Source organism: Tiliqua scincoides, chromosome 1, assembly GCF_035046505.1.
Source record: "Tiliqua scincoides isolate rTilSci1 chromosome 1, rTilSci1.hap2, whole genome shotgun sequence".
Classification (NCBI taxonomy): Eukaryota; Metazoa; Chordata; class Lepidosauria; order Squamata; family Scincidae; genus Tiliqua; species Tiliqua scincoides.
The window spans coordinates 11064091-11075095 of record NC_089821.1 but is presented as its reverse complement, the minus strand read 5'-3'; the positions used below and the strand labels follow the sequence as shown (position 1 = coordinate 11075095).

At 43.8% G+C, this 11005-nt stretch overlaps 1 protein-coding gene across 2 annotated transcripts; it reads right to left on the bottom strand.

The window, feature by feature from the left end:
• Window positions 1–8322: 8322 nt before the first annotated feature.
• GREM1 (gremlin 1, DAN family BMP antagonist) lies at window positions 8323–8894 on the bottom strand. Of its 2 annotated transcripts, XM_066640099.1 has the most exons (2): window positions 8772–8894; window positions 8323–8648 (listed from the first exon to the last, which is right to left on the bottom strand). In XM_066640099.1, exons 1-2 carry the CDS (start codon window positions 8892–8894, stop codon window positions 8331–8333), a joined length of 441 nt encoding a protein of 146 aa, XP_066496196.1. In that variant the 3' UTR covers window positions 8323–8330. The 2 variants fall into 2 exon arrangements, with proteins under 2 accessions (XP_066496196.1, XP_066496188.1); XM_066640091.1 differs by having other exon boundaries at window positions 8323–8894.
• Between the last annotated feature and the right edge of the window lie 2111 nt (window positions 8895–11005).

Here is an 11005-nt window from a genome sequence, read left to right as displayed (position 1 = left end):
TCTTTGAAAAGGTCAACAGGTATGTGGATGCAGGAGAACCTGTGGACATTATATATCTGGACTTTCAGAAGGCGTTCGACACGGTCCCTCACCAAAGGCTGCTGAGAAAACTCCACAGTCAGGGAATTAGAGAGCAGGTCCTCTCCTGGATTAGGAACTGGTTGAGGTTCAGGAATCAGAGAGTAGGTGTCAATGGGCAATTTTCACAATGGAGAGAGGTGAAAAGTGGTGTGCCCCAAGGATCTGTCCTGGAACCGGTGATCTTCAACTTCTTCATAAATGATCTGGAGACAGGGTTGAGCAGTGAGGTGGCTAAGTTTGCAGATGACACCAAACTTTTCTGAGTGGTGAAGACCAGAAGTGATTGTGAGGAGCTCCAGAAGGATCTCTCCAAACTGGCAGAATGGGCAGCAAAATGGCAGATGCATTTCAATATAAGTCTGTCTGTGACAGATCAGGAGAGAGATTTTTGGGGTGGTGGTGGACAGATCGATGAAAGTGTCGACCCAATGTGTGGTGGCAGTGAAGAAGGCCAATTCTATGCTTGGGATCATTAGAAAAGGTATTGAGAACAAAACGGCTAATATAATGCAGTTGTACAAATCGATGGTAAGGCCACACCTGGAGTATTGCATTCAGTTCTGGTCACCACATCTCAAAAAGGACATAGTGGAAATGGAAAAGGTGCAAAAGAGAGCGACTAAGATGATTACTGGGCTGGGGCACCTTCCTTATGAGGAAAGGCTACAGCATTTGGGCCTCTTCAGTGGTGTGGCACCCTGGAGTATTTGCCACCTTGACCCCCTCCAGGTACACCAGTGCAAAAGCATGCAAATCTCAAGAGGGATGGGAGCCTTTCAGTGCACTCCTATCCAGGGCTGATCCTATCACACTGATGGTGCTTACAATGCATCAATATATGTCCCAGAATGATGGCACAAAAACTGCGCCATCATTCCGCAGACTGTGGCTGCCAGGGCTAACAGCCAGAAGCCACAGGGGTGACAGCAACCTGCTGAATTTCTTCCATCCCACAGTGCCACTGATAAGTTAGTAGGGGGCAGAACGGGAGTATAATGGGTTTGGAAGTGGGAGATGGAGGATCTTGGTAGCAATGGCACATGCCAAGATCCTATTCCCCTTTTCCTAGCCCAGCATGCCCCCGACTCTTCTCGGATATACACCAGCTAAATAGCTGTTGTAGGTCTAAGAAGACCCATAGAAGGCCATTTTTATTTACTACCCCCCCCCCCATTGTCTAGTCATACCTTCCCACCATAGCATTTAGTGCATGCTCCATCAGTGGTGCTGCATGATATGGACTGGTGGTGAATAGGGTTGGGCTTTTTGATGGATTGCCCCTGTAATCCAAGAACAGTTACACAGAAGACCTTCTTCTGCAGCCCTTCTGATATCTGGGCTTGGCAGGTAAGCACCAGCAGTTGGGTTGTGTTCAGAAAAAAATAGTGAGTGTGGAACTGCCTCCCTCCATGACAGTAAGTTATTGGTATCCTACACAAAATGATTGCATCAGATACTGTAAGAATGACTTGCTCTATCATTGCTCAAAATACTGGTATTGCCTTCTGAGCTACATCTACCTGCTGAATCCAATGTGGCTTTGAATTGTCAATATACCTGCTTTTGCATGTATAATTGAACAAAGAAATGCAAGTGGGCTTGATAGGAACGTCTGTAAATGTTCAGCTCCATCTGATTCATCCCCAAATAACGTTTACTTACATCTGCATCTCAGAAAAGATGAAAGGGGCTTGCCTCATTGCATCTTAGAAATGTTTCTGTTTTACTGTTCATCAAGACTTTCTCCTTTTATGTCAGTATATTTGCCTTTCACATCTTCTTATGATTATTTAAAGGCAACATGGTATAAATACTGTTTCCGATAAGATGGAAAAATAATGACAGCGCAATCAAGCAGCAATTAACAGGACTCACCCCCAACTTCTTTCCCACCACTTCTAGGCCAAGAATTCAGGCACAAGCCACAGATGGGTTTATGCAGAGGCTTATCAAAGTCATCCAGGTCTTCTTAGTCAGCAAAAGCAGCTGTCTGGACTTTACATTGCCACTCCTAGTGTTTGGCACAGAGAGATTTGGCACAGAGAGTGGGGGATGGAGTCGCCCGTATGCCAAATGGATACAGTGAGTATGTAGCCACCTGGCTGGTCTGTTACCCTGCACATGCCTGATCTCGTCTGATCTTGGACGCTAAGCAAGGTCAGGCCTGGTTAGTACTTGGCTGGGAGACTGCCTGGGAATACCGGGTGCTGTAGGCTTATACCATAGTCTTTTGAGACTGAAGGTTGCCAACTTTTAGAGAACTAAACCACCACAGCGCAAATCCTTTCAATGATTTGCATAGCTTAATGGGGGACAAAGATTGGATAAGATAATATCACCATTCATCCAATGCAGATATGTGGCAAAATATACATTAAACCAGTTGTCTAACTACGCGGGTCGCCCAGAAAGTAATGCACCACATTTTTTTTCTCAGCCTACAGTAATGGTACGAATGCGAAACTTTAGATATACATTATTTGAATTTTCAGGAGTGCGCACACAAATTTTTGGTTTCTTCAGACAGATAGCGTAGCTGCAGCACTGTTTCGAAATGGCATCTGTAAGTGATGTACGTTACAAGCAGCATGTCGTCATTGAATTTCTCACTGCGGAGAAAGAAACTGTTGGGAACATTCACAAACGTTTGTGTACAGTTTATGGAGAATCTGCAGTCAACAGAAGTACGGTTAGTTGCTGGGCACAGAGGGTGAGGCCATTAGAAGGCGGTTCGGCAGAGCTCCAAGATTTGCAGCGTTCGGGGCGGCCATCCACAGCTGTCACACCTGACAAGACGCAGCTTGCTGATGTGCTCATTCACAAGGACCAATGCATAACGACTAGGCAGTTGGCGCTGAAGCTGTCAATCAGCAAAGGAAGTGTGGATGCAATCATCCTGCTCTTGATTACTCAAAAGTGTGTGCACGATGGGTTCCGTGCTGTCTTACGGTGGACCACAAATCTCTCAGAAAAAACATTTCTTCTGAGTTGCTGAAACATTTTGAAGATAAGGGGGAAGTGTTCTTGTCCAGGATTGTGACAGATGATGAAACCTGGGTTCACCATTTTGAGCCCGAAACAAAACGACAGTCGATGGAATGGCGTCATCCTCAATCTCCACAGAAAAAAAAATTCAAAGCAACTGCTTCCGCCGGTAAGGTCATGATCACAGTGTTTTGGGACTGTGAGGGCGTCATACTCATTGATGTGATGCCAAGAGGCAGCACTATTAATTCTGAAGCTTATGTGAAGACATTAACCAAACTCAAGAAGCGCTTCCAGCGACTTCGGCGCCATAACAACCCAGGTGAATGTTTGATTCAACATGATAACGCTCAGCCTCACACAAGTTTGAGGACTTCGGAACACATCAGTAAACAGGGTTGGACTGTGTTACCCCATCCACCCTACAGCCCTGACCTGGCTCCCTCAGACTTCCACTTGTTTGGGCCATTAAAGGATGCCATTCGCGGAAGACATTTGGAGGATGACGAAGAGGTGATTTGCACAGGGCAGAAATGGCTTCATGACCAGAACATGGAGTGGTACCGACAGGGCATACATGCCCTTGTGTCTCGCTGGAGGAAGGCCATAGAACTGGACGGAGATTACGTGGAAAAATAGGGAGTGCAGAAGAAACATCATTCTTTCTTGTGTGTAAGTTTCATTGTGTTCAATAAATAATTGTTGAAGAAAAAAAATGTGGTGCATTACTTTCTGGGCGACCCAACTGAAAGATACAGAGAATGTTACCGCTTTTCCAGATCTCTTAATAGCGGCAGATGTGCGGTTCTGTTCACCACATGGCGCGATCATGTGTTTAGAACAACCGCATGTGTTTAGAACAACCGCTTTTGCTGGGTGCAGTTTTAAGTTTCAGGTAAGGGACACATATTTATCTGCATCTCTGTTAGAAAATGAACATGCCTGCATTCAAGAAGAAAACTTGCACTCCCCAATATGCACAATATGAAAGACCTAAGACAGACCCAGAAACGGTTGAGTCTGAGCCCCACAATACTACAGCTTCTCTAACTCCCTTGGGTGTTCACTCCCTTCCTGTCTGTGTTCATAATGAAATGCTCTAATCACTGAGGGTGTTATTATCAGTGCTTCCCTTAGAGGGTAGCAAGAGAAATGGACACTATGATTCAGTTGCCAGATCTCCAACCTGGAAAATCAAACTGATGTACTCACAATGATGTACCAGTCACCTTCCCTTCAATCTACAACTTGGTGGAGAGAAGTTATTGAGTGGATTATCAACACCAGGTTCATGGGGACAATGGCTAGCATACCACCAAGCTGACTTTTGACTCCTGACTCCCAGTGAGATAGCATTCACAGTTTGCAATCAATGAACTATGCCTGGAGGTTGACAGATGACTATGTTGCTAGAATCATGACAGCTGGCGCCACTTAGTCCCTTACGGCATGTTTGCGACACCCAGGGCAGGCACTACAGTTAGTGCCAGAAATAGGACAGCATTGGATCGGGCTGCCCATCTCAACTCACTTCTTTTGATTTCAAAGGGATTATTTAGTTGCAGTTAGTTTTTGGTTGGATTGCAGCTATTGTGTAATATGCTTTTATAAGGTATTTTATTGCTTCTCTTTAGTATGGAATTGTTTAATAAATTGCTTAACGAAGTTACAATGCCCTTGTTAGTGGTACTTGATATTACAAACTGACCCATTGGTATGTTTTATTCCTATTTAAATATTTCCTAAAACCTTAAAATGAATTGTCAAAGCCTTTGGGTGCCAACATTATACTGTAATATTTTATCATGTACAAAGGATACTGAATGTGGTGAGTGAATGTGCTTTTCATTTTTCATGAACTACTTCAAACACACTTTGGACACATTGCCTTGAACACGCTGCGGAAGCAGTAGTCAATAAATGAATGGCAACTGCTACAGTGGCACCTTCAGAGCAGAGCAAAGTATGTGGGATTCAGTGGGTTGTCTCTTAGGTGTAATGATCAAAACGAGGCTGAAATTTAACAGCACAAATTAAAGGGGCACTAATATTTTTGCTATTTTCAGGAACACGTCAACCATAAAAGATAAAAAGACTCCTGTATATTTGAACCCATTTTCTCTTACTGCACCAGTGACCTATGCCTCAGTTTTGCTCCACTGCCTGTAATAGCTTCAAAGGGGAGGCTGCTTGCCCATGGTGCTGAAGCTCCCCACAAAACTTCATGCTTTGCACCCCACCTCTAGCTACACCACTGCTTTCAATTTTCCTCACACCTATTGCTGCACTCCAGGACACACGGGAGGGCAAAACAAACAAAATGAGGTGGAAAGGTGGTTTATTTAATTGTTATGAGTACACTGACATACAGACTGTTGAAAAATTACAAAAACCAAATTTTTATTTTTAGAACAACTTTTGCATTGTGAAGTTCTGCAGGAAAAAACAACTTGTGTTCTTTTTACAGATAGTCAGATTTAAATACACATGGTTCAATATGGAGCTCTTTGCAAGGCAGAGGAGGGCTTGTGTGTTTTATCTCAAGAAAACCATCCAGAATCTGACTTTATATAAAGTCTACAGGTTGCTTTTGTTTGAAGGTGATTCCTCTGTGATCTTTCTATAGATAACCAACTCTCCTGCCCAACCCCCCACAAATACATCTTCCATTCTTTACAAGTCTTGCTTCAGAAGTGCTATCTTGTATGGGAAGTTAAATTTTAAAAGCCAGAGCTGTATATTGCTTTGTGTGTTGTGTACCAAACGTAGGAAGAGAAGCAAGAACTAGCAATACGTTCTCAAAAGTTCAAAACGGGAGGGGGTGGTTTAGGCTAAATAAGATGTTCACAGGAAGTTAGAAGAAAACCCTCTGATAACATGAAAACAGCAATACCATTAAATATCTTTCCGCTTTCTATTCACATTCCACACAGTGGAAATTATCTCCTGTAACTTCAAAATCAGGGTTTTTACAATTTCTTTGCAGATTTTTTTTGTCTGAAAACAATGATAAAATAAAGCAAAGATGCAGCTTGTGGTCCTTTAATCTGTTTTTGGTATAGGTGAAGTCTGAAATCTTGGTGCAAGTATATTCATCCCAATGCAGGCAGGAAAATCTGCACATGGAGGGAGGTGTCATACCTGCAGAAGATGCTGACAGGTATTCAGATGAGATGGGCACTCTGGACTTGATCAGGTCAGACACTGCTCTGAAGCTCACACCCATTTTTGATCCAACCCACGAACACTTAATAGTGATGGCAGTAGTAGTACCCAATTTGTCCTCAGGGTGTAGTGGGACATTGGGAGGGGGGAACCTAGTGCAGGTCTTTGTTCTAGATCCCACAGCAACCTGCAACCAGCGCTGGTGCAAAAGCAGCCCCTGATGCTTGTTCAGGCCCCAATCAACAGGTTGGAGGGGTTTTTCATGAAGACAGAAATGTATAACCCTTAGTTACGATTGTAGAGGCAGTGGTGCTGTAGACCAGAGGTAAGTACAGGATGTTATTGTTTGACAGTTGTGGCCTTTTAACAGGAGCTGGTTCACTATATCTGTGCTTATTATGTCAACATGTTGTTGAACAGGCTTTTCCCTGAAGCAGACTAAATGTTCAGTATAGACAGAGAACCATATGGATTTACTATACTCTTCTTCCCTCTACTTGTATGTTTGATGCAGGGGTAAAGCTCAGACATGGCTATGCAGCCAGCAGTTGTCTTTAAAATATTGCATCTAAAGAAAGATGGCCATCCTGGCATATGTGAAACATGAGTCGGGGGGCATAGCCCAAGGCACCTCACCTCTAGCTATGCCAAGTAAGAACATAAGAACAGCCCCACTGGATCAGGCCACAGGCCCATCTAGTCCAGCTTCCTGTATCTCACAGGGGCCCCACCAAATGCCCCAGGGAGCACACCTGATAACAAGAGACTTCATCCTGGTGCCCTCCCTTGCATCTGACATAGCCCATTTCTAAAATCAGGAGGTTGCACATACACATCATGGCTTGTAACTCATAATGGATTTTTCCTCCAGAAACTTCTCCAATCCCCTTTTAAAGGCGTCCAGGCAGATGCCATCACCACATCGAACAAGAGCCCCACTGCATCAGGCCAAAGGCCTATCTAACCCAATTTCCTGTATTTCACAATGGCCCACCAGATGCTCTTGGGAGCACACAAGATCACAAGATACCTGGTTCCTTGCATCTGGCAATCAGCGATTGGCTCCCTCTTAACCCTGGAGGTTACATGCAGCCATCATTTCTTGTAATCTGAAATTCTTCAGACGGAATCCTGCAAGGGAACCAAAACCCATCTTGCTCTCATCCTGTGAAAATAACCTCATTTTTAGCAGGACACTTCCCCATTTGAAACAACTTCCCATCCTCAAAGGACTGCTCCTTTTCACACCTTGACAGAAGACTGCATGAGGGATGAAGGACATTTCCCCACTATGTTGGCTAGATGTAACTGCAGAGAAAACAAGGCTCTTGGACAAAAGAGGGGAGCAGCACTATGAGTGATAGCTGTTTTGGTGTCTCTCCAGCCACAGTTCTTGGAAGCCACTGGCTTCCTAGTACTGCAAGAACATCATACATTATTATGTCAATGAGGCTCATGCATGGGTAGACCATTCAGCCCTCTTTATACAACACATGCATCAAGAGCCATCTTAAAAATATCCCCCTTCACTTGATTATCTTCTACTTTCTCATGGGTTCCCTCTTATCTATCGCCTTTGCAAATCCCTCTTCCTTTGAACTCTAGGGGCTGTTCCATCAAAATGAAGCTGCTCTTGGCTCAAGCTTCCTTCCTCCCAATCTGCAATGGGTGTTTCTGTTAACTGTCTACGCTTGTGCCCATTCTAACACTCCCTGTAGCAAAAAGCTCTAAATCAGAAAAGCACATGGATCAGATGCACCTCCGAGTACAACAGAGCCCGATTATCATGAAAATCAACAGCACAGATTGCAGTGAAAAATGGAAGCCACAAGTGCAGGAATACCAGCACATTGGTGAATTTGTGAGAAATTGAACCTAGAGAAGGCATTACAGGGCTAAGTGACAATTTACACCAAAGTAGTAGCGTGACTCCCATTGGCTTGCTTTCATAATGATGTCAAAGTTCACACTTGCACACATGCATCGTTTGCTGTGGCCCTCTTTGGGTCATGTCCCATTCAGAAATATAGCGGTTTCAGCACTCACTCTCAAGGAGGCAATGACAGTAGATAACTGGAATGTCCTACACAAGCCATTTTCTAGTCCAAGTCTATGGATATACAGCGACATTCTTTCACTCGTGTGATCCTCTTTTTCTTCCTGGGGGGCTGAAGCTCTGGGCAGTTCAGTGTCACCGACATGGTGCTGAACTTCTTTGGTTTGCAAAAAGAACAGGACTGGAAAGAGCCTTCCTCTTTGTGGACATGCCTTGGGATATAGAAGGAATTGCACTGGCCGTAACAGAACCGGTTGATAATGGTTTGGCTGTCGCAGCCCTCCTCGTGAATAATCTGCTTGAGCGGCTGGGTTTTGCACCAGTCCTGCTTCAGGTACTTCCTCTCTGTGACGTGCAAGGCCTCTTGGCTCGACTCTAGTACCTCTTCAGCAGGCGGGGTCTTGACTCTCTCCCTGACACGGGATCTGGAGCTCGGCTGTGGCGGTTGCTGTGGCTGCGTCTGTTCAGAATCATTGGGCTGAACTTTGTAAGGAGGAGGGATGGCGCCTTGCGACCCACGGCTCTTTTTTCTCCCCTCTGCTATGGGAAGCAGAAGTCCAAAAAGCAGCAGTAGCAGCACACTGGAGGTAGGAACAGTACGAGCCATCCTAGGAAATGTGGAAGGGAACATTGTCACTTTCACATAAGCGTTACTGGCAGATAATGTTGCATTGCAGTGGAATAGCTAGAGGGGGTGCAAAGCACTAAATTTTGCAGGAAGCTTCACCACAGAGCACAAGGGGCCCTTCTCCCCACTTGGAATGGCTCCAAAGTGGAAGGGCCCAGCACGCTGCAGTGAGGCTCCCTGCAAAACATAGCGCTTTGTACCTCCTCTAGCTACACCACTGCTGTACACAGCTTTACATGTGAACAGCTCTATGTGCATTTATTCTAAAAGTCAGAGGAGACCCTTCAAAAATATACAGATCACAAGTAGCGCACCCTGCACATTAAATGTAAGGTGTGAATAACTGCAAAACAACAGATCATACTGAGCACACAGTAAATTCACAGCATGTGAACAGGGCGATAAAATCAACTAAAAAATTTAACATCCAATTGCTGTGTAAATATTTCCCCACTATGGATTACATAAACCCTAATCAGAAGCTACACTGAGGCCTACTCCACATGCGCAGCCCAAAGTAGTAGGAAACATTTAAGGATATAGGAGAGTCTGAGAAAGAATCAAACGATCTGTGCGCTTATTTTTACAACATGGCTGGAGGGGGTTGTTAGTTTTATTTATAAATGGCAAGGGGCCTCCCACAAGATGTGGCAAAATCGTGGTGAAGATGGAAGAACTTAGAAATTTGTCTTTCCCATTATTTGATCTCAGTCACAATTGTATTCCCTCTCCCCCTACATACACTATTTTTAGTGGGCAAAAAAAATTCACTGGCTTTCAACTGAAGTCATCCCCCCCCCACTGGAAATAAGAGCTAGGGGGGAAATGACAATCAATGTCACACTAGGTCAAAGTGCTAAAGGTGTCCTACTCTCCTATTGCATGTTTGCCACACTGGCTCCCTCCCTAATACTTTTCCTCAAAGCTCCATCAGGTCAAATTGCAATATTAAGAATATTTATATACTGCTTTTCAACAAAGTTAACAAAGTGGTTTACATATTAATATAAATCAAGAAATGGTTCCCTGCCCCTAAAGGCCACACAAAAAAAAAGAAAGAAAAAGAATCACCAGCAACAGCCACTGAAAAAAAGACACCTTGCTAGGGTGAAAAGGGATAATTGCTCTTCCCATGCTAAATATAAGAGGGCATCACTTGTGTTTCTTTGCCCAGTTAGGAAGGGTATTAGAAGCATCTCTGCCTTCCCTCCTCAATACTACCATGCCTCGCAACTGTTGCAAGTGGGAATAGAGCAGAATTGTAGTGGGTGAGTAGCAGGGAATTATTTATACGTTTAAGATTTCTATACACCTTTTTGGGTGCTCAAAGCAATTCAACAACTTTAAATAAAAATGTAATAAAATACAAAACATTCAATTGCTTTGAATTTTTTTTATTTAAAACGATGCAGATACAATTAAAAATGTACTTTTAACAGGCTACAATGTCTGTGCTTTTATGCCAATAAAGGTCTTATGACATGATATAGTATATGCTTTAACAATGACAGTCAATTGGTCTTACTCCTGGGTAAGTGTGGGTAGGATTGCAGCCTAAGATTGTTAAAAAATTCCCCTGCTTGATGATGTCACTTCTGGCCACAACATCACTTCCAGTGGGTCCCAGCAAATTAACATTTTTAAAAGTGGGTTCTAGGCTAAAATGTTTGAGAACCACTGCCTTATTTATTTACTTGCAGTATTTTTATCCTGTCTTTGTCCCCAAAGGGACCCAAAGCAGCTTGAATTGGTCTCAGAATTAAATGGGCAGCCATTGTAACCACTGGAAGAACTATCCCTGTACTAGCCCTACTCCTCCTTGCTCTCCCAAGCCATGCCTCCCTAATCCAGCAACTATTGACTAAAGAAAAACTAAGCCACTGCCCTTCAAATACTACAGGTAGTTTTGCTCTCAGCATTTATGTTTCAGACTCAAGCCAAAGATAATCAAAATGCTGAGAAATTCAGAGACCAGCAACTTTCAACAGTTCCAAAAGGCAGTTCCAAATTTGCATTTCTTGGCTCTTAGCACTTTAGGCTACAACCTTCCCTTTAGCTAAACATGTTTCATTTCCTCGTTTTGTCTTTTT